Here is a 24,031-nt window from a genome sequence, read left to right as displayed (position 1 = left end):
AACCTTTCAAAGGCTTGTGAATAAGTTGTTTCAACCTTTAATTGGCACAAAGATAAAGTGTTATGTAGACGACATGGTCATCAAGACAGTTCTCACACGAATTAATACACGATTTGTGTTCTGTATTTCAAATCCTGAGACAATTCAACATGAGACTAAATCCGAACAAATGTATCTTCGGTGTCACATCGAGAAAGTTCCTAGGGTACATCGTCAACTATCATCATTTGGTTAGACGCTATATAAGCTGAACAGTAAATAAATGCCTGGGTGGTGTTGGGAGAAACATTAAAATAAAGTTTTTTCCAACTATTCTCTCATATAAATCGAGACAAACATTTTACCAAATAACAATTTTGAATAAATGTCTATGTGGCAATGACCTGGCATTGTTTTTCAAATAAACATCAACATAACCGAACGCCATGCTTGATGCTTAGTTTGTTTTTAATTTGATCATTAACTTGGGTAAGTGCATTTATCTATATTCATTTGTTTCTTAGATAAATAATATAATGACCATTTTGTCTATAAAAAAACCATTATTAAGAGGGGCGGATTTGTTTCTTCATGTGTTGGTATTTGGTAACTTCTCCCATGAGGAAAACTTATTTACCCACCTAGGCGGTGTTTGGCATCGATGTCATTACTCTAGAAAACGGTGACACATTAGCATTACATTGAAAAAATCGGTGTTCCAAACCATGTCTTGAAAATCAAGAAGGGCATGATGTGGAAGTGATACAGACTTTCTATAGTGAGTACCAATGCTGAAGATAGATATGAAGCATTGGTACCAAATGAAAGGTATTGCTATTGCCCCATGAAACGTCCTACTTGGCAGTAATGTTTCCTAACAAAAAAAAGACACTGTTTTCTCATAAAACAGTACTGTATATGCAGCATAGCTGCCAAACATATACCTAAAAGATGGTAAATGATACCCAAAGAAATTATTTTTTTAATATAGTCTACATGAATCTCAAAAACTAATATAAATAACTTTTCCAATTAGAAGATGAATAAATGATACCCAGAAAAAATTATTATCACAGTCTCCACATGAATCTGAAATACCAACATCAATATCTTGAAAGGGTGAAAGGGGAATCAAAACCCCATTGACGGACTCCCCCTCCTTAAAGTCCAAAAAAAGGAAAGAATCCTAAAATGAAATCAAGGTTGATGGGGTTGGGCAGCATCATTGTTGAGCTTGTTATTGAAGAAATGCTCCATCGTGAGACTGAGAAACCAAGAAACCTACCTCCCCGCCATTATTCATTTCATCCGATCAACATTTTACTATTCAATTTGACCATCTAACTAGTGGACATGCTTCCCATCAATCATGTAGTCCAGACAAACATGATCTGATCAGAAGGGCAAAGCCAGTCTGTGCGCACTGCACGAGCAAGATTTTGCTTTCATAAATTTTGAAATTTTGCTTTACATTAATTATACATAAAATCCAAACTAATATGAGTGGAACCAAACCGCTCTACATGAAACCTTAACCCGCATCTTAATATGGAGGTGTATATAATAATATTATATCTTTGATCACATTGAATGAACATCTAAGTGGGCGTGCCAGAGTGGTTATCGGGCATGACTAGAAATCATGTGGGCTCTGCCCGCGCAGGTTCGAATCCTGCCGCCCACGCTTATATCATTTCAACTCAGAATTATTATTTTGCGTTTCAAATTTTATAAAGTTGGCTAATACCATTGGGGCGGTTTAATGGTGGGCTAATTTGTAAATTCAAAACCCTATTCGCCTCTTTGCACATTCCAATCTATATCCTCTTCAAAACCTTTGGTGAATTTTGATAAATAACACCTGATTGGTTATCACCTTTATAATTTCAATTGATTGGTCAAAAAATTTTTAGATATCATATCTTTTTTTATATCATAGTCAAACCCTTTTGATAAATAACACTTGATTGGCTATCACGATTTATGATTTCATTTAATTGGTCAGAAAATTTTCAAATATCATATCTTTTCCATATTATAGTTGAACCCTATTTGAAAATGCAAAATACTCTTCAAACCTATCATTCCTGCATTTTTGAGGGAATAATAATAATAATAATAATAATAATAAAGATGATGACGATAATAAAACCCATATAACAAAGACAAATAATCAAAACATGACGTACTGATAAATTTATTACCCATCAGCCTAAAGATTTAACTTCAAATCCTTTTTACTTGTAATTTATATCAAGTGGTATGATGCATATTGATTGTGTGAATTATTAAATATTAATTTATATCAACAGGTCGATTTGGAACAACCTTTTGTCGATTATTGTTTTCAAATAAATATATTTGTTATCCTACTCTATGATGGTGGCCCGCACAAGTTCATCTAATATCAGTTCTTATGGCAGACTTTGGTTTTCTAACCAACTACTTTTTATGGGTTTAATTATGGAGGAAGGTTGGGGTTAGCAGATGAGGCTGAGCTTATGACTATTTACCAAGGGCTGAAATGTGATGCTACAAACAACTGGCATTGCCTTTTGATATGCCTGGATGGTCAAGAATTTTTGATCGTCACCTTTTGAGGCAACTTTCAGATTTTTTTTTTTTTTTTTGCTATATAAATAAAAAAGTTAACACCCTGGCCCATTGCTTAGCCCAAGTAGTTAAAACTTTTCTAGAACCTCATGTAGTCATGTGTGGTATGATGTATGGGCGTTAATAGGGGCGTCAATGGGCCAATTTTGGATTGGTTCCTCTCCAAACCAAAATTAATTTGGACAAATTGGATGGATCAACAAGAAATATTGAATTGGGCTAATCCAGACTTAATGGTATTTATTGGATTGGATTGCACTCCGTTGAAAATGTTGTAAAAACAACCCTAAAATTGATGTAAAAGTACAAATATGTTAGGATTTACATCGATCTTAAGCGAAAAACTATCTCAATTTTTTCGATGTAAAATTTCACGCTCTTCCTTCATCGAGGGAAACAGGTCAAGGGTTTGCCCTCATCCACCAGAATGGTGGTCTAAGTAATGATTATATTCTTATATTGTCACAGTGTTTGAGATCTGAGAGTCCGATCATTTGTTTAAGTGTTCAAGCATCCCACTATGCACAAGGAAAACGTCACACTTACTCCTACGCCTAAGAACTCATGGCCGGAGATTCCTAATCGTTGTAGCCAGTGATTCTGTGATCAACGATATAGATTTCGACATCGAGAGAGGAAAGGCTGAACACTGGGGCAATTTGACTAGGTACCTGTCTGGGTACAACGATCAAGGGAGGAAGGTATATCAGACAATTACTCAGTGCCCTTTTCCCGATAGGTATCGCAACGATGCCCTGAATACCAGGCTACTCGATTATATTTGGGTTCAGTTCTATAACAATACAACTCCTGTAACACTGATAGCCTAAAGAGATCTTGGAACCAGTGGATTTCAAGCATCTCAGCTAAGATCTTTCTAGGATTGTCGGCATCCCCTTGGGCGGCTGGGCCTGGGAGTGGCTTTATCCCTGCGAATGTGTTAATCTATCAAATCCTTCCGGTGATTAAAAGGGATCTCCAAGGTATGGAGGGGTCATGCTTTTGGTCTAAGTACTTTGATGATAAAAGGGATCTTCAAGAAATCCAGCGGTCAGAATGCCTAGAGATCCATTCAATACTTTTTTCATCGGTGTAAGCTTGCAAGTGTTGGCAAAAGTCTCCTTATTCATTTAAGTCATTGGTGCCCAATGAGAAAAGAGTAAATCAAACATAAAAGAGTGAATCGATTTGTATTTAATAAAATACGTAAAATGTCAATTTATACCTTATAGATTTGCATTTACTTTGTTTCCAATCGCAACTTTACCTTCGTTTTCTCTCTAAATTTTGTATTCTATTTCAATCATTAATAAAAATAATAATTATTTATCATACTTATTATTTTTTAATATAACATAATATTAAATTACTTAATTTATTCAATAAAATTAATATTAGTTTTAAATTATAATATTAAATTACCTTGGGTAGGCCCTAGAACCACCAGGGCCAAAATTGACCCTAGAACACTAGGTGTTCAAACTCAGTTGTCAAATTGAAAACCAAACCGAACCGAATCGATTAAGTTAATTTGGTTTGGTTGTTTCAATTTTCGATTCGGTTTGGTTTTTAAATTTTAGAAATTTTGGTTTTCGGTTTGAGAAAAAGATCAACCGAACCGAACCATAAACCAAATTAACCAAAGTAAATACATATATTTATATTTTTAATTATAAATATGCATATTATTATTAACATTACTATTTATATTAATAATAATATATAATATGCATTTTAAGTATAAATATTGATATATTTTAATAATAATTATTAATATAAATATAAAATACATTTATATCTTAACTAACCAAATTAAAACCGAATCAAACCGATTTAAATTTGCTTTGGTTTCAACTCTATTTCGGTTTGGTTCGGTTCATGAAAAAGACCTAACTGAAATGTCGGTTAAGCTCCATTTTCTGAATCAAACTGAACCAAACTGATCAAATGAACACCCCTACCTAAAACTAGCCCCTATAGGGTAGGTTCTAAGTAGGCCCTGGTTCCAAAGACCTGGAACTGACACCTATAGGGTAAGTTATAGGTTTGGCCTTGAAACCAAATTGAATTGATCTATGCTCACCCCTACTCTCTCTCCAATAGTCAATGTTCATTCCATTTTCCCTCATCCCATTAATCCCAAATCTATATCTATATATTAAAACAAGGTTATCTAAATAATATAAACTCTCGCCAGTCCCCAATAAACTCTTGCTATTTGTCAAGGGAACAAAATGGCAACCCATTTTGCTGATGTTGTGTATGATTTGCCCATTGAATCATATCCGATCCTAAAAGTACTTAAGGTAATTATTTTTTATTCATTATTCAATTCTTGATTGTTAAATTAGTGCATGACTTTATCAAAATCAAAATTGATGGCAGGCTTGGTAGCCCAAATTTGCTATCCTCAAGTTTCTCACACAGTCACACTCACACAGGAGTGTCTTGACATGCCTAGCGCAGTTGGGGCTACAATTTGGGTGGACTGGACTAAGATTTAAAAAACTGGGCTTCACCTTCTAGGTAATTTATTATTGCTTTTAACTAAGACATAAAGAAAGTCAAAAAGGGAAAAGAAAAGAGCAGATAGATGTCCACTGCTTATTTACTCGATCAACACAAGAGTCATAGTAATTGCCTGGGCCTGGGCCTATCTCTGGAGGAAATTTTTGAACCAAGAGGCGGAATGCTTTGGATATCTCTTCAACCCATCTTTGTAGTCCACGTAGTTAATACCAAACCGAACTGTGTAACCAGAACTCCATTCGAAGTTGTCCAAAAGCGACCATGCAAAGTATCCCTTCACCTTCACACCCTCCCTGCATGTCAAAAAAAAAAAAACATTCGTTCACTTCAGTCTTTCACATTAATGTTTTCCCAGTACCCATTAATCTTCTGTACTTTCAATTTCAATGCAAGGATGAAATGGAAGGGAAAAACACACAGAAAAGAACGAAGGAATCCCAACTCACTGAATGGCTCTTTGAAGGAAACAGAAATGGCGACGATGATAATCTATCCTCAAGTCATCTTTCAGGGCTTCCTCCAACGTCAATGTACTGTTGTCTACCTCTGAAACTCCTGACAAACAAATCAATTGAAGAAAATAATATATATCAGCAGCATCCACTTGTGACCATCAACGTTTCATGATATGGGAAAAATTAATTACAGAAAGAAACTGCGCAGATCAACTGTACGTGATTAGCTCACCATTCTCTGTAATATAAATGGTTGGATCATTGTATCGTGCCTTTACATAGAGCAACATGTCTCGAATTCCTCTTGGGTATACATAAAGCCAATCCGAACCAGACTGTAAATTAATCAAACACATAAGCTGCTAATTAATCCATTTATTTAATAAGAATGAGTTGATTGATCGATTAGTTGCTGATATGAAATCAATAATACCTTTGGACCAATGGGGACACCATTCCGTTGCGATGTCAAAGTCACTCGAGAATCGGTAGGGTAGCTTGCGGAAGCAGAATTGGAGGTGGAAGCGTTGGCTGCATAAGCAGCAGAGTAGTAATTTAATCCCAGGAAATCAAACGATCCCTTCACTGCAATGGACCGGTCTTGTGAGAATTTTGGCAACCGATTTCCCACGAGAGTTCGCATGCTGTCTGGATAGTCGCCATAGGTCAATGGGTCGGTATACCTGTAATAAAAAATCATATTCTCTTCCGGCTTGCACTGATCAGATAGGAGAAAAGAGTAGTGCAGATGACTAGTACTCACCATCCAAATACGAAATCCATAGCTCGTCGAGCAGCATCTTTGCTGGATTGGTCGTCGGAGAAGGGCACAAACCAAGGTGCCACCAGCGTGATTCCAATCTTGCCTTTCTGAGATGCCTGCCAATAATGGAGATGCGTCAACCTCTGGGACATGAACCATACAGATGATACAGTCGATCCACCATCCTTGGCCCACCAGAAATTAACTTAATTACCTGGTACTTTTCCTTGTACACCTTCACAGCGGCAGCGTGAGCAAGAAGCTGGTTGTGGGCTACGACGTAGGGCTCGGTCCCGGAATTCCCACCGGTGCAGTTTCGGTTCAGCCATGAAGAACATCGGCCGGGAGCAAAGGTGCCGGTGGCGTAGCCGGAAGAGCTAAAGGTCGATGGCTCATTTAAAGTGATCCAGTGCTTCACGCGATCACCGAACTCTTTGTAGCAAAGCTCCGCGTAGTCTCGGAAGTCATCCCTTTTTTTACATCCAATCTCATCAGGTGACCCATCACCCAAGTTTATTATTTTAGGGTTCTTTCACATCTTTTATATATATATATATATATATATATATATATATATATATATGTCGGCACGTTTCTCAAATTTTTCTCTCCCACCCTTTTCTTAATTTCTCAAATTTTTAAGTTTTCCTTTTTTAAATCCACGTAAGAATATCTGAACTAATCAAATGAATTTGTAATAAAAGGCTAACAGCTTTTGCAGAGACGTTCGTCATTCCCATGCATCTCTCGAGTTGAAATCAACCCGCACAAGATAATTTTCCACAGCACATCCCCGTCATGTATTGGGAATATCTCCCGGTGATGTCTCATCATTTTTATCATTTTTATTACTATCATCGGCTGAATCCGTCATGGTGTATTATTATATATTATTTATAGTAATGCTTCATCATTTTTGGTATTGGGAACATATCAAATTGATGTATTATAGTAATAATATAAATCAATATTTTTAAAATCGAACCGAACAACAAATCGGTCAAAGGTCTGGTTTCCAAGTTAAATGGTCTGACCATTTGAATCGAATGGACAACCCGTTCTAACAAAAAATAAAAAATAAAAAATAAACAAAAACGTTGGATAGTTCAAATGGTTTGATCGCCAAGGTCAATGGTTTGCTGACCAAATCAATGGTTTTTTTTTTGCAAAATAACGGTTCTGGGGTAAAATGGAACCCATCACCTGACCGATTCCTGATTTTTCCGGTCTGGTCCGGTTTTGAAAACCATGATATAAATCAAATAATATAAATAGGTTGAGGTTAAACAATCAAAAAATTATTAATTTAAAAATCCACTAAACTTATACTAAAAATAAATATTAACAAAACTTAGTAAATGTTAAAAATGTGTTTCAATTCCACTTAAAAGTCTAACTTAATAAACACCAATAAAAATTAGAAATTTAAATATAAAAATATTAATTGATAGTTTTAATAATATTATTAGATAACTTATGAGTTAAGACCTTAATTGATAGTTTTAAAATACCAACAATTAATTAAAAATCCAAAAAATTCTAAAAAACATAAACATAATTAAGAATACTAAAAATAATTAAAAATTATTAAAAAAAATTTATATTAATAAGTGTATTTACTGAATATAATTAAAAGTATTTTATTATTAAAAATAACAAAAATTATTAAAAAATACCCGAGCCATAAATTATTGAAAAATATTGAAAATTAGTTGAATTTTATATTAATGATGGTATTTATTTAGTTATTTAATTTATTTTTACTGAAAGCAAATGCAAATTAATTTTGTGGTGAATAATATGCAAAAATAAATGATTAAAATACTGAAAATTATTGAAAAATACACATATGCAAAAATTACTGAATAATAATGAAAAAACACCTAAAATCAATTAAAAATCCAAAAGTTCTGAAAACATAAAGCTTAATTAAAATATTAAAAATAATTAAAAGATAAATTAATTGTATTTTATTGCAAAAAATACTGAATAATAACGAAAAGATAATGTATTTATATTATTAATAGTAATATTATTGACAATAATTATTTTTAAATTGTAACTAACAGTAATTATAACTTAAGCTGTAAATAGTAGAAAATTACATTTAATTACCAAAAAATTACATTTTATTAGTTTTAGCCTAGAAATTAGCAATATTTTTTAAAATGTGATAATTTCCAAAAATTGTTGTATTTTAAATAAATACAGTAATTTAATAATTACAATATTTTAATATCTAACAATATTTTAATAGTTAATAATAAAAACAACAAATTGTATATAACTTAACCTAGCCTAATTAGATCTATAAATTTGCAGGCTCAAGCAACTATTTTCTTTTGAGTTAGGTCTAACTAAGATATGCACCATGCCCACACATTATCAGGGATAATTAGCCATGCCCACACATTATTAGGGATAATCAGATATGAAGTATAATTGGGTATCAAGCTTTTAGAGTCCAATGATGGCTTTAGCGGATAGAGCCCAAGCTATACAACCCCTAATAAACTCAACTTGGAAGTTATATGCATATATGATAAATATTATTATATAATATTTAAATAAAAAAATTTATATTAATATATATATATATATATATATAGAAATGTTATATATTTTTTATAGTAGACTATAGTTAAATAAAAAAATTAATTTATAAAAAATAAAAATTGTATAATTAACATGGGCCTCTTTATCAAGAGAAAATGTGCAAGCTTGAGGCCAAGCCCAACCCAACCATTGGGCCTAGATCTTGAGTCCGAGCCCAACCCTTATATAAAGCCCAAAGTTCAAGCTCGAGCTTGAAGCCCGATCTATACAAAAAATGTCCTATTTTCAGTATACTTTATAAACTAATATTATATTAATTTAGTAATAAATTAATAAACTAATTTATATTTCCTAATAGTAAATTCATATTTATTAATAATTTAAGAAGCATATATATATATATATATATATATATATGACCTTTCATAGCTTGGCCTTGTTCACAGCCTAGCATGGCCCAAGGCTCGGCCCAACACGACCCGATTGACACCTCTACTTGAACCTGCCCAATACTGGGGACGGGACGAGGAAATTTGAGGATTCCCCATCCTTGATGAGGAGTGGAGTGCCTTGTCCCTGAACCTGCCCGACATTGAGTGGTTGCCTTGCCTTGAACCCGCCTAACGTTGGGGACAGGGTGGTGTTGGGGTAGAGTGTCTTGACTATGGGGTAGGGACAGGGATGGGGTGCCCCACCCAGAACCCACCCCGTTGCCATTCCTATATAATTGTTAATTATTAGTTAAATTAATAAAAATGTTAGCTTTTGTAATTATTTTTATTTATTTAAAGTTAATCAAATTTTCATTTAAAAATAATAAAAATAATAATAATTATTAAAATTATTATAAATTATTAGTAAAACTAAATTTATTAAAAATATTTATTCATATTAAATTAACAATAATTATTTTCTGTAAATCAACATTAAATGAAAATACAATTATTAAAATTATAGATATTAACAATAGCTTTGAATTCTTTTAGTTAATTAACAAGAAATTTTGATTATTAAATTAATATTAATTAATAATAAATAAATTTATTAAATCTTTCAAATTTTTCTATGCATCGCATGGGTCCCTGCTAGTATTAATTGTGGCAACATGAAATTTGACCCAAAATGGTTTAATTTCTTACCACCACCTAGATGTAGACACTATTTTCCCATGTAGATTTTAAAAGTGTAATTTTTTATGTTATTGGAATTATTAATTTATTATGTATACATTTAATTAGAGAAATTTAGTGATCAAAATAAATTAAGGCTTTAAATATATGATTCAATGAGGTAAATGGGAGTTAATACCTTAAATGTAAGATTTAATGAGAAGGAATTGAATGCATTCAATAATAGTATTCAATTTACATTTTCTACCCCCACAACAAAAGACCATATTTCAAAAATGGGGGGGGTATTTTAGTCAACAAAAGTTCTAAAAATTTTAAAAGCTATTCCTACTTTTTATAGTAGTACAGATTTTATACAAAGTGGTTGATCTAAAACTACAACTTCTTCACGGTCCAAGATTTGACCATAACACCAAGTAATTTAATCATGAAAAGGAAAAAAAAACTGGGTCCATGCCCACAGAAATACAAATAGTTGCAAACAAAAGGTCAATAAAATAAAACAGTTACAAATTATAGGGGTTGTTTTAGTAAATATGCGTGAAACCATTGGGGTGGGGCATGTCTCCCACCCGTGTCTGTATCTGCTGTGGTCACAACTCACAACACTTTTCTTCTTCTGACCCTCAATGAGATCATGTGGGCACCCAGTGATGAAATTTTATTTAAAATTTAAAAAGTAGCTCAAGTGATCGACGTTTGAATTTTGAAATTTAATTCCATCACTGACCTGCCTGTCAGTGTTTCAACGGAAGGTTGTAAGAAAGTTGTGTGACCACGGTTGCAGCAGATTAATTAAATATTAGCTCTCTAACTAGGGATAGAATTAGAATTGTTAGGAGCCACTTACACAATTTTAGCATTTAGAAAACCACCATACTCATCTTCTAGTGCTTGTGGAAGATCCCAGTGGAAGAGAGTCGCAAAAGGTTGAATGCCTACACATGAAATTAAGCAATCAATAAGAGAAAACCTGAAATTGAAACAACAGAGAACGATTAAGGTTCTCATCATCATGACCCAATGACTCCTGAGATGAGAGAGAGAGAGGTAGGTTGTAAACCTTTGGATAAAAGCTCATTGATGAGATTGCTGTAGAATGTGATGCCTTCCTTATTCACTCCCCCACTTAACTTTCCATCTGAGATTTCAATAACATTCAGAAAAAAAAAAGAAAAAAAAGATAAATTAATGTGGAAATAAGAAAGAAATGAAGAAATAACTACAGATAGATAGATTAATGAAATAATTAGGCAATAACCAAGTAATATATTTAGTTTGCCAAAAGAAAAAAACAAGTATTTACTTGGCAATATTCTGGACCAAGATATAGAGAACCTGAAGGCATCCAGCCCCATTTCTTTCATTATCCCCACGTCCTCCTGTACAAGTCATTCATGTCAAACAGATTAATTACAGAAATCTCACCATTCCTCAACAATCCCTCATCAATAACTTTTCTGTTTTGTCTCTACTTACTTACCTCCCATCAAACCAAACATACCCTACGGAAATCAATGGTTCAAAATTAACTCAAAATCCCCAGCAGCTCCATAAAAAAATGAAAAATCTTTTCTGCATACCATTCATACTCATAACGTGCAAAAGAGAGGGAAATTTTGAGGCAAAATAGTGCAGAATACCTTATAGCGATGATAAAAGTCTATGGCAACGTCTCCATTGCTGCCGTCTTTTATTTTACCTGCACACCATTAACGCACTGCGTTTAGCTACAGAGAGAGAGAGAGAGAGAGAGAGAGAGAGAGAGAGAGAGAGAGAGAAACCTGGGTATGTGTGAGTGAAGGTATCCCAAATGCATGAACCTCTTCCGCCTTCATTTGCCGCTCCCTCATACTGTTAAAACCATGTGAAAACTGAACAGTCAGACACATTGGTTCCGATAGCTTCCATGTATAGATGGTGATGATGAGAATGAGATTTCCAGCACCTAGCTAGATAATTGAAGAGTGATGACAAACCTGATAAGAAGCTGAAGCTGTTCCGAAAACGAAATCCGACGGAAATTTGCTTCTGCCGAATGAAGCTGAGACATTACTAATTCTAACACTACTCTCGGCATGACCCAACAATTCGACCACCAGAACAAGGAATAAGCTAAGGAGAGCAAAAAAGCCTTCACGAATCACCATTGAAATATATATCATATCACAATTCACAATGAATATCAATAATCTATTTGTTTCAATTCATTAATCAAAATATAATATATATATATATATATATAGCAGCTAGGTAGCACAGCACGTTGCAGACATGCATTGGGACCATCTCTCCATGAATAATGATAAATTACAGATACAAAGATATTCCAGATGTGCGGCTCCCAAGTGCTGTGAGGAGCAAATTCGAACTGGAAGGAGACTATGCGTACACGAAAAGAAATATTATATCCAACGTTAAAATTCAATTGTCCATTCAAAATTAAAGACTTAGAAATTAATTCATGTAAGTTCGCCGAACCACCACCTCCTTAATAAAAGACAAAGAAAAAGGAATAAAGTGGGGCTGATTGTTGCTGCTAATAAGTAATAGCTTAGATGCTGCTAGACAAGTAACAATCAATGTCAACAGCCTATAGGAAATAGGAATGCGCCATGTAGTTCAATTCTAGACTTAATTGGATGGAAGAATACACTCCACCGATCACAGATGGGACTACTGATTCATTCCTTTACGCGCTTAATTAGCAATTTGGAAAATTATATATAGTTTGAAGCAATACATCTGAATAACCCATAACCCACCTTGCTTGGTTGGTAAAGTCCATCGCTTTGTGGAAACATCAAATGTTTGATGAAAAGTTTTCAAATAATGTTTGACAATTTTTTTTCTAATTCTTATAAGGGGGTCTTGTTCTTGTGTTATTAATTAAACGTTAAATATTTGAAAAAAAAAATAAAAAATAAAAAGAAGAGTATTAAATTCCATGAATGTGGTCATCAATTTCCACAAATATTTTTTCCATGTGATTGCAAATTAAGGATTTGTTTGGTTCTTACTTCCTAGTACTAGTACTGTAGGACCATATGATATATAGTTATATATTATTGGCTATATAATACCATGGGCTTTAGGCGGCTATGAATGGCTATACTACTGCTTTTGGATTTGGTGCCTCATCCATTGGATCAAGCAAGGAGAACTGGAGATGGAGCCTCTACATGGACCCACCTTTCATGGGCAGAGGGTACTTAGGGCCCAACCCAAACTTTTGACCGAATTACTTAATTATTCACCAAATTACACTTAAAAAAAGGTATAGTTGGTGGCCTGTCTGCCTAATCACCTGCGCTTATTCCAACCGTAAAAATAAAACAGGGAAAAGCATTGGGTTGTTGATTTGGGCACACCCAATCACCTTTTTCATGGAAAGGACACGGGAGTCAATGAAGGAGTCCTGATCATTTGCTAAGAAAACGCATTCTAACACCCTCCATACCGCACAGTAAACACGACAGTGTATTGTATACATGGGCTTGCATGGCATTCATATCTAATGGGTATGAAACAAACTTTATTAATATATAGGTAGATAGATTAGTAAATTTGGTTTTAATGTTGTTTTTTGGTAAAAAAAACTTAATATATATTTTATGATTCTTTTATCCTTTATTTTCTTTCAAATTTTTAAAATTCCCTTATTTTTTCGTCTTCCCTAAGGGAAAAATAAGATTTTTTTTTTAAATTCTAAATGACTTCACATGTGCTTTTTCAGATGGAGAATATATTCTAATCGTGTGGGATTAGTCCATAAAATATGTCTAAGTCAATTTATAAAAACTCAAGGTATTTTTAAGTCTTTTATCCTTGTTATTCAAGCTTCATGAAAATAATTTTCAATCCATCATTTTATTTATGAAATACAACATTAAAATCATTTTTCATTCATTTTAATAATACTATATTATATTTTGCCCATTTTGATTCGATTGTAATCCAAATTCAATTCAATTCAATTCGAATATAAACAAATAAAATTTGCATCTACCAATATCGGATTCAATTTGGTTTTTTGCAGACCCAATAAAAAAAAGGAGGTGGCCCACCACCACCAGAATACTGGCTTGCTTGTCCTCCCCTGGACTTTGGGTCGTTTCAAGACTAATATTATTCTCTGGGACAAATCATGGACTGTGTTAAATGGCCTAATCCAACTGTATTCTTTCCTTTCAGATCACCCAAAAAAAAAAAAAATCCTTAGGCCTTTCAATCCAAGCTCAAGTTTAACTGGATCAAACCAAATTTAATTCGAAGTTCAACCCTAGTCGACAACGACAAATGAGCAAGCAGTCAGTAGCATAGGGATAGATAATTTCAAAGTATCTTTCTCTATGTATGGTCTACGCGTCAAATTGGATGGCTGGAGGTTGGAAATATAGGATTCTTCCAAATTTAAGCCTCAAGGGATGCATGAATCCAACTCCGGGCAGTCCATGACTCGGCAACTTGGGTGGGCTCGAGTTAAAATTTGAATGGATCCACCCTGAAACCCGGGCCTGATACAGTGTAAAGTTTAGAATGATGATGTGATTAGATTTGTTTTCTTTTTAAATCAATCATCTCCTAACGGATTAGAACAAGCCGACCACAAATCGTCCGTTTGTAGTGAACTTTCAAAAACTCAATTTCTGTCTAAATCGGATTTTCCAAAATAAAGACAATGAAATCGTATTTTCTAAATTAACATATGATGATTGGTAAAATTTATTTCCAATGAACACTCCAGGGTTCTATACACATTGGGCTCGGATAGCTCAGATAGGGTCTACATTTAATACTCATGATAGGTTGTTCAGCCGGTCAGCTGACTGTATATGATTTTTGTGTCCACCCAAGTTCAGGACCATCCTTAGACAGGCGTGTGGATCACATGCATCAGAAGATGTGGATCCACCGTTGGAAGGATCCTGGATCTACTCGCCAAGGGCGGAGCCACGCTAATCTCAACCCGTAATAGAAATATCTCCGAATGACAACCTTTGGAAATGTTTCCAATGCACACTGAGATGTACATTTGGGGTGCCCTTGTTTTTTTTTTTTTTGAAAGGTTCATTATATTAAGCTTAAGCTAGCCTATTGACTGATGTGCAACTCTATTGACTGTAAACAACGTATGAGCTTATATATAAATAATTCATGTTTAAGTGGAATTTTGGTAACATCCAACCCAACCCAGAAGGCATTCACGGTATTTGATTTTTGGTGCCATTGCCACATTCACAGGAACCACAATATCCGTTTCAATTCATTCAAGGTATAGATTGGAACTTGGAAATGTAAATGTGCAAGATAATGTAAATTCCATTATTTGGACTACTCTAGCTCCCTCAACCTTTCTTTCTTTACATCATCAGATACAGCTCTACTGTAGAGAAAATGGAAAGGAAAACAGAAATTCTTTCTTTTTTTTTGTGTGTGTAGTATTTTCTCATACAAAACTGAACTTACAATTACACGGAAAAGAACCAGATGGATTATGATGAATGAAACTCTAATTCTGAAGGTTAGGTGAGAGCATAGCCAAATGGAGATTCCATGAAGCGGGTTTCAGATGTTCTGAAAGACATCTCTGAGGCTTCAATATCAACGCCATTCTTTTGGGCAGTGTCCGTCCTTTGAATCAGAAAGATAAGCGATTCCACAATTTCAGACATTGATGGCCTAAATTCTGGTTGGGGCTGTTGGAGTTCCAGTCACATGCATGCATACATATATACATAAACATCTTGGTGTTAGAAAATCTTATTAGTAAACATTTTCACAGATGCATTAATGTACACACAACAATTTAAATGCAAGCCTTTATGTATGAGATACATGTTAAACTACACCTATTTCTCTTTCAAAATAAATGTAAGCTTTAATTAGTAGCACATTCATTTTACCTGAATACAGATAGAGATAATATCAGCAAACCGGGATAGAACCTTGGAGGAGAAAGTCAGTTTAATTGTTGGATCAACCATCTCTTCCAAAGACTCATAGTCATGCAAATGGGATGAGGCCCATTTCACCAAAAATTGCTCTTCAGCTGATTTTGAACTACCAGGAAAAAAAAAAGAGAGAAGATATCATCATCATGAAACATGATATAAATTAGAAGGCAGCAAGACATGCAGTTATAGCTCACAAGAAGGATAACCATTCACCAACCTGTCAAAAGGTTTCCTTCCTGTGAGAAGCTCCAAAAGCAACACTCCGAAAGCATAGACATCACTCTTTGTGTTATCCAGACTAGGTTGGCCATGTTCAGGGGCAATATAACCAGCATAGCTAATAGCCATTTCAGAAGCCTGTTTGCATTGTTGGTCAATTTTAGTTGCTACCCTGTCCCCACCATCCCATTAACTATATCAGGGATATGTTTATTACTCTAGGAAGTACATACCTTAAGTTTAACACTATTGCTAGTAAGGGACCTCAGAGTAGCTAGCCCACAGTCACATAAACGAGGAATAAACTCATCATCAAGCAAAATGTTGGTGGCCTTTAAATTACTATGAGCCAAAGGAGGCAAACCTGATAGGTGGATATAGCTGAAATATCATATAATAAAAATGAAACCACTGAAAATCAGAAAATAATAAGAGGAAATAGCTAGTTTCCTGCTTCATGTCAAAGAGCTAGTTGACACAACAATATGGAATACTTACTCCAGTGCCCGGGCAATACCGAGGGCAATTCTGGCACGGCAGATCCATGGCAAAGGTTTGTAAGCATTGCAGTGCAAAGCATCATGAAGTGAGAAGTTTTTGAGATACTCATAGACAAGATGATGATGTCCATCCCCCACACAATAGCCAACAAGTGTGACAATATTTGGATGCCTCAAACGTGCCACCTTAAAGATAACATCCAGGACTTGCTCCTCTTCATGGAGAGAAAGTGCCACCATCCTTGTGCTCTTCACAGCCAAGGTCTGGGTAAATATGAGATATCCATAACTTGATTGAATTTCAAATAAAATCAAACTTACAACGGAAGCATTCATTTTATAATTTCAGGCATTAAAAACATACTTGGCCATCAGGAAACACCGCTTTGTAAACAGAACCTAGAGAACCCTCTCCAAGAAGGTTGTCCTCACTGAAGTTGTTTGTAGCAGATTGGATCTCTGCAACAGTGTATGCCTTTGCAGTTGCAGGAGTTCTGCTTCTTGAGAAACTTTTTCTAGAGATATTTTCAGTTCTAATGTGACGAACAGAGGGTAAATGCCTTGGAGCAGTCATTGCAGGAGACCCACTCACCGTGCTTTGGGAGTTCACTTCTGGTGTGGCAAGAGAACAGTCTATTGCAGTACCACCAATAAGGCAAGTAATAAGAAGATGTATATAAGATAGCTCCAGCCAAAATAATACAAGTAAGATGGCATACACAAGACAGAAACAAGTTTCACTTACTAACACCAAGTCAAGGGATTCTATGCTTACCCGAAATAGAAGATAAATGTGTATCATTTCCTCCTCCATCATGGCTTGTATTATTGTCTCTTTATCCACATTTTCCTTCTTAGAAATGTATTTTCCATTCTTATTTCCATCCTGATACAGGATTTAACCGCTCACCTTAAGCTTAAATTATTAACTATTGCCAACTGTATATCAAACAAATTTTACAGAAAATTTGGTTTTAAAGCATTTACAATGTTTTTACTTCTTTATAAGTGCTTTAAGCATAAAATATATTTCTAATCCTATCTTTTCAGCCTCAGATTTGATAGTTTCTTCCTGAAGAAATTGCTTATCATATTCAATAAATATATGTTCTTCAGTTCCATTTAACTCTAGATGCAGCTATGAGTCATCAACAAGGTGTTCCCGAACAAATGGCATCTTAACAAATCACAGAGACCCTGTTGCAATACATGAAATAGTTCCTGGTCCATATTGCACAGTTGGTGCACGTTACACAAACCTTCCAATAGCTGAACCCCATGTAGAAGACTCTCCCTCCCTTGCCAAAAGTTAGCTCATTGGGTGACCAAAATCTGGCCATAGACTACAGATCTAATTCTTTTATTTTTATCTAAGAAAGGTCAAAATAAGATGGAAGATTAAAATCATCAAATAGGGCTGATTTGATAACTACAACATAAAAATGCAACTTGTCAGTCCATACATAAATTTATCCCCAAACCAAACTCATTATAAACAAGGTTCTCCCTGAAATTCATCTTAAACCAAGATCATTAAATAGAAATAAAGCCAAAAGAGTTTATATGACATACAACAGATATAGAAAAGACATAAGCATGATTGGTGGAACAAGGTTGTAGGAAGGTAGAACCTAAACCTAATAATAATGCTAACAGGACTACCTACAAGAGGAAAACAGCAGTACAATTAATAGAAGCAACATTGCACAAGGGGATGACGTATCAATTTGTCATAAAAAATTACGCAGAGAGAAAGTTGCTCAGCTCCTAATGATTATTCAATCATGCACTAGAAGTTTAAAAGTCTTGTTTCAAGGTATGGATAGTCCAAGCTTCTTCAAACATTTTAGGGTGCATACCATTAATGAAGTAAAATATTTAATGGAATTTTCAAAAAATGGTTATTTTTCTTAATGTAATGTGTAAAAAGATCACAACAGAAAGTTTTGTGAAGATTCTTCCTAAATCACTCTCCCTTTCTTTTTACCTGAATCTCTTAAATAACCATATTATACCCTACTGCAGGCTATATCTATTCCTAATTTCTTGTGTACATGGAAGAAGAACCTTGTAAAGTTTATTAAATATAGAGTTAAAATGGATAAACTGATGCTTCGATCATATATCTTTTTCCAAAGTGGAATCTAGCATTAGACTCTTCAGTGGCTGAGGTTTACAACTTTTCTGGAGGAACCATTATTTGGACCCCCCCCCCCCCCCCCCCCCCAATTTTCAGGAGGAATTTGTTTGATTCAGAGCTGGAAGAGAGTGTGGAGCTGATGGGGCTGCTTCAGAATCAGAGGATAGATATAAATTTGGAGGATGAATGGAGCTGGAAATGGAATTCAGATGGTTACTTCTCTGTTAAATCCTTAGCTCTCAAGTCTAAATTTCTTGTTTGGACAATGGCTCTAGATAAATGTTTGACTAGATCTAACCTGGAGAGACGTGTCACCCAGAAACTACAGATCACTTGTGCATTCACTGACCGATTTTCTCCCTGGTGTGGGGACATTTCCTGAAAGATCTGGGTATTAACTAGGTTATGCCAAGATCAGTCAAGGACCTGCCGTGCTGTTGGAAAATTAAAGGCCTAAACAAGAAAGGAAAACTAGTTGGAAAACCATTACAGCAGCTGTTTTGTGGTCTGTTTGGGCTGAAGAATTTTCTGTAACAGAGTTAAAAGCCCAGAAGAGCTAGTGCAGAGAGCTGTAGGCAAGCTGATGTCTTGGGTGTCTGTTACTCAGGACTTTAAGAACCTTGAATTTGTCTCATTTGTTTAATTCTCAGTCTTGGTGAAGTCTGTAACTTGATTTGCTTCTAGACCTTCCTTTTGGTCAGGGAGTTGCTGTAATTTCTCTTTCTTGAATAATTTTACTTTACCTTTCAAAAAAAAAAAAAAACAGGGATCCATATATTAGGTCAAGAGCTATTTCATACTGAAGAACAATAAAAGAACTTCGCTGCCATAAAGGAAGCAAGAGTTCCAAGCTGTGAAGTAAAATTAGTAATTCAACCCATACAACCAAGAAGAAAGGGTTGAAATGACAAGATTGAACTCGGCAGATATATGAAGGAAGAATATGTAAAGAAAGTGAAGCAAAATCTGCAAATGATAGTTAAAATAAACTATCGTAGTAGCTACCGACTACCAAAGAAACAAGGTAAGGTCATATATTAATTTTTCTAAAAATAGGAATAGATTCTTTTGTGACTATTAAAGTAAATTATTGATATAAGAATGGTACCAGAAAATAAAAGAGGAAAACACAAATAACAGCAAAAGTATTAGGACAGAACATTGAAAAACTAGAGAATAATCAATTACATTTGTATAAAAAGAACCCAGATTAGCAAAGTGGTTGTTCAGACAGGATTATACCTATATAGGTACTGATTGGAAGAGAGTGTATTGAGCTAGCATTTGTCTCCAAGATCTTTTGCATGCGTGAACGGGATCGATTAATGCGGACTGCAATAATGAATGCTGCACAGGTTACAATAAGAGTAACTCCACCAACCATAAAAGCTATCCCACCAGGACCCAACCTTTTTTGCCTGTTTTTTACTACCCTAAGGGAGGGATAGCTTGCAATGGCACTGGACTGTGTTCTTGGGGGGATGCTGATGTTCTGGTCAATAGGCTGATCCCCAGGAAAATCCCAGGGAGGATAACTGGCTACCGTATTAAACATATTTTCACCAATCCTAACAAGAAGTAGGGAGGTAAATACTGAGTGCATCATTCAATAATGAATCAAACAAAGATAAATAGAAAAGTCATTCAAATTAGATAAAAGCTAACCATAGATTGTGTATATATTGGAATTCCCTTGGAATAACACCACTGAAGTTGTTATTTTGTATATTACTGTGACAAAGAAATACAATCAAAATTGTTATAAGATAATAATTTAAACAGAAATATGAAATAAAACAAAAATTAAATCTTATTGAACCCTACAGGTCAGTTAATGGAAGATTGGCCAACAGGATAACAGATCCGGTAAACTTGTTATTCTGTAAGTATCTGCACACATGCCACAAAAAAACATAGGTAAAAATAAAAAATAATAAAACAAATGTATCATTCACAATGCAGTACACATAAGTCTCATCCATTTAAACTTACAGCCTATTAAGATTTGTCAATGATCCAAATGAACTAGGGAGATCTTCAGTGAAATAATTGTAGGATAAATCCCTGAAAAATAAGATAAAAACCAATAATTACTATTTGACTATCAAGTACACTTCATATCGTGGAGGAATCATGTAGCCAACCACATGCATTTGGGATAAGAACCGAAACACCCTTTTCTTAATGACAGAATAAAACAGTAAGGCATGCAACCAACTGCAGATATTTCAAGACATGATTCCACAGAAGAGTCCAAAAATGGATGGTAAAAGGGATCAAAAAGCAAGCTCATGACTATAAACAGCAATTAAAATATCTTAAATTGTTTCAAATTCATCTTGGAACCAAACAAATGGTAGTTAGCCAGTAAGGATGACAGATAACATTATAACTTGTGATTTTAATGAACCAAAAAAGTCCAGCATTATCTGTCTAAAGATTCAACAAGGACCACCAAACACAAGCTAACACCATAAGCAACAATCTAAATGAACAGCACTTAGAAAAATTAATCTAAAAATTTTGGTTTCAAAAGTTTCATCTATAAATGGAGTAATGGCCTGAACAAAATATGCATGTATCTGTTTCATTCCAGTTCATCTAAATTTGTTTTCAGATGTTATCTACAAATCAAAATAATCGCCCAACAAATCATACATGTTTCTTTTCACTCTACTTCATCTAAACGTAGTGAAGATGTCATACATTTCTTTTAGATTCTGCAAACCAGTAAATACATTTCCGATGGGGCCAGATAAGGAATTGTGGCTAAGATTCCTGCACCAAGATATGACTCAGTACTCATAAACTAGAAATCACAAAATGCACAATTAGGGGAGAAAAACAACTCACAGATGATGTAGGTATTTCAAGGAAGTTAAGGAGTTCGGTATGTACTGGCTGAAATTATTGCATGCCAAATTTCTGCATTAACAATAACAGAGTAAATATAAACGTGAAAAAACTAATGTATTATCAAAGCATCATACGGTAGGAACAAAACCGATGAAAACTGTAAACTTACATATGTGTGGCATTTGGGGGTAAACTGAAAGGAATTTCACCTTGAAGTTTATTGTTGCTGACATCCCTAATACAAGGGACCCACAAAAAAATATATTAAAAAAAAAAACAATTTCCGTAAAACGCACTGACCAAATTTCGCCCAATGACCTGCAAAAGTAACTCACAGCTGCTTTAAATTGAGGAGACTTGAGAGCTGATCCCCGAGATTTCCACCAAGGCCTAACCCATGAAGCTTGCTGCATGGAGGGAGTAGTTTAGTTGGGAAATTGGCAATATCCGCTGAAAAGAGTAGGCAGACAGACTAGGTAAATGAATAAAAAAAAAAAAGTAGCTACTGTGTTACATGAATATGACGGATGATCCAGAACATGAGACCCCTGTCCACGATTCCTCACAGGGATCCCCGCCGTTCAAGTTCCACCCCTTCAGCTGTGATGGGCAGTTCAAAGACGTGTAAAGATTCCGAAGAGCGGTGGCTGCATAAGTAAAATGAAGAATCATCCCATGGGTAATGGGGGTATTTGATTAAACAGGGCTCAGTGTCATGAACATTGTATACGTTATATACAGCCCATAGAATAAAGGGATTAAGTACACTGCAGCTCAATGCAGTCATTCTCCCTAGAATGAACTATAGTGGGAATGATCAAGCGGATTTCTACCGAGATCACATCAGCGACCCACTAAATGCGCCCCACAATACATCCAAACCGTGCAATAGGAACATCTTCCAATGACTAGTACGGGAGATGTTCCCAGTGCACGCTCAGATGTGCATGTGAGGCGGCAGTGGGGCTCAGATGTGAATTCGTCGCTACCGATCAACCAGGTTATGGGCCCACAACTAGCAATTGGGTGTTTAACGGAAGAAGCATGAATAAGCCCAACAATTGACGTATCGGGTAGATAACAAATATCGCCCAGTACAATTTTGTATCGTATCGGCAGTACAGTAATATAAAATGAATCACAGTGGAGATTTTCGTAAAAAACGAAAGAAGAAGAGACTAGAGGGTAAGAAACGAATTATAAAAACAGAGGACCGAAGGAAATACCGTCGATTGGATCAGTCAATCCATAGGTCGGCAAGACCAAAGGTACGGAAAGTAGAAATGCGGTGAAAAGAAGCCGAACATAGAAGATAGCCATTATTTCTGCGCGCTAGGCGGAATCAGTAACTGCAGATAAACGTGAAACCGTTAGGACACGAACAAAATACACAGTGAAACAAGATGTGAGAAGCAGGAGATAATGGAAGATGAAGCTCAAGAAAATGTTCAAGAACCGAATGAAAATACAAAGATACATAAAGTAAATAAAAAAATGCAAGGACACTCAGATTACAGACGAAAATCATAATGGAACAACCAAAACAGAGAACTCTGGACATTTAAAATGGGGCTGCAGAATGTTTGCAAAAAAACGTGGAAATCTGACATTCTTAACGAAAAATAAAATAAAAAAGAAGGAAAGCAAAACCCTCTAAACTTCTAATGAGAAATTCGTCTACAACCAACAGCAAATTCGAAGATATGATTCAAGAATCATGATAAAACAACAAGAAATTAGAGCTTGAATATCACCTTTAAACACTAAAGAAGCTTTCTTGGTTGCAGGCACAGAAAGAAACAGAGAGAGAGAGAGAGAGAGAGAGAGAGAGAGAGAGAGAGAGAGAGAGAGAGAGAGGCTGGTTCTTGGTTACAGGCACGAGAAGTTTTCCCAGGCCATGGTTCCAGCTTGGATTTTATAAAAGAGTTTGAAGGCGGGAATTTGTAGCTGTCAGCGTCCAAGTTAGCTACAGACTTGCCGCCGTTAACCGTTTCAAAGCACGTGCCGTGAACGTGACTACCTTATCACCGGACACCGATTATATCAGAACCTTTTCTAGCCTGTCCCACTATTTATGAAATCCAACGGTTGCAAACATCTCCTCACTAGAGTTAATAGGGATGCAAACGATCGGATCGGATTCCAATCATATGTCCGAATCCGATCCGATACTATAAATCTCATTTCGATCGATGGATCTCAAAAAGAACGTTAATTCGAATTTGAATTTGTTAAAGTATGTTGGATATGATCCAATCCGATTTAATTTCTTTAAAATGAAAAAAACATAACAAGAAAAATAAAAAATATAAACATTGTTTTCACTTTTTTTCT

General features: G+C 35.1%; 2 protein-coding genes and 1 non-coding gene across 7 annotated transcripts; 1 reads left to right on the top strand and 2 right to left on the bottom strand.

The window, feature by feature from the left end:
- The first annotated feature begins 1,581 nt into the window (after positions 1–1,581).
- TRNAS-AGA (transfer RNA serine (anticodon AGA)) lies at positions 1,582–1,663 on the top strand. The gene has a single exon. It is a non-coding gene; the product is annotated as a tRNA-Ser (tRNA).
- A 3,428-nt stretch (positions 1,664–5,091) lies between these two features.
- On the bottom strand, positions 5,092–12,459 carry LOC148844695 (beta-glucosidase 12-like). The gene is made up of 12 exons (XM_088953712.1): positions 12,005–12,459; positions 11,810–11,879; positions 11,669–11,727; positions 11,332–11,407; positions 11,089–11,166; positions 10,876–10,963; positions 6,554–6,809; positions 6,340–6,455; positions 6,010–6,259; positions 5,809–5,911; positions 5,568–5,676; positions 5,092–5,414 (listed from the first exon to the last, which is right to left on the bottom strand). Exons 1-12 carry the CDS (start codon positions 12,188–12,190, stop codon positions 5,246–5,248), a joined length of 1,560 nt encoding a protein of 519 aa, XP_088809838.1. The 5' UTR covers positions 12,191–12,459; the 3' UTR covers positions 5,092–5,245.
- A 2,863-nt stretch (positions 12,460–15,322) lies between these two features.
- On the bottom strand, positions 15,323–22,436 carry SRF2 (STRUBBELIG-receptor family 2). 5 transcript variants are annotated; one of them, XM_088953708.1, is made up of 15 exons: positions 22,212–22,434; positions 22,033–22,104; positions 21,867–21,932; positions 21,695–21,766; positions 21,548–21,619; positions 20,834–20,905; positions 20,666–20,731; positions 20,507–20,572; positions 20,084–20,409; positions 17,066–17,334; positions 16,700–16,950; positions 16,435–16,582; positions 16,200–16,339; positions 15,932–16,088; positions 15,323–15,724 (listed from the first exon to the last, which is right to left on the bottom strand). In XM_088953708.1, the coding sequence occupies exons 1-15, from the start codon at positions 22,367–22,369 to the stop codon at positions 15,551–15,553; spliced, it is 2,109 nt and encodes a 702-aa protein (XP_088809834.1). In that variant the 5' UTR covers positions 22,370–22,434; the 3' UTR covers positions 15,323–15,550. The 5 variants fall into 5 exon arrangements, with proteins under 5 accessions (XP_088809834.1, XP_088809835.1, XP_088809831.1 ...); XM_088953709.1 differs by having other exon boundaries at positions 16,700–16,965; positions 17,066–17,313; positions 22,212–22,433; XM_088953705.1 differs by having other exon boundaries at positions 16,700–16,965; positions 22,212–22,432.
- Positions 22,437–24,031: the final 1,595 nt, after the last annotated feature.

Source organism: Nelumbo lutea, chromosome 7, assembly GCF_056320005.1.
Source record: "Nelumbo lutea isolate HS-2025 chromosome 7, American lotus-T2T, whole genome shotgun sequence".
NCBI lineage: Eukaryota > Viridiplantae > Streptophyta > Magnoliopsida > Proteales > Nelumbonaceae > Nelumbo > Nelumbo lutea.
The sequence above is the reverse complement of the archived record's forward strand: the minus strand, read 5'-3'. Positions and strand labels throughout refer to the sequence as shown.

What these genes read in the sequence shown, in the direction of transcription:
- LOC148844695 (XM_088953712.1), bottom strand. Translation starts at nt 12,190, where the DNA reads ATGATATATATTTCAATGGTGATTCGTGAAGGCTTTTTTGCTCTCCTT. An exon ending in CAGCTTCAGCTTCTTATCAG is followed by an intron (nt 11,880 to 12,004) that starts GTTTGTCATCAC and finishes TGGTTTTAACAG; the next exon opens with TATGAGGGAGCGGCAAATGA. An exon ending in TTGGTCCAGAATATTGCCAA is followed by an intron (nt 11,167 to 11,331) that starts GTAAATACTTGT and finishes TTGAAATCTCAG; the next exon opens with ATGGAAAGTTAAGTGGGGGA.
- SRF2 (XM_088953705.1), bottom strand. Translation starts at nt 22,369, where the DNA reads ATGATTCTTCATTTTACTTATGCAGCCACCGCTCTTCGGAATCTTTAC. An exon ending in TTGACAAATCTTAATAGGCT is followed by an intron (nt 20,732 to 20,833) that starts GTAAGTTTAAAT and finishes GCATGTGTGCAG; the next exon opens with ATACTTACAGAATAACAAGT. An exon ending in AATCTTCCATTAACTGACCT is followed by an intron (nt 20,573 to 20,665) that starts GTAGGGTTCAAT and finishes TCTTTGTCACAG; the next exon opens with TAATATACAAAATAACAACT.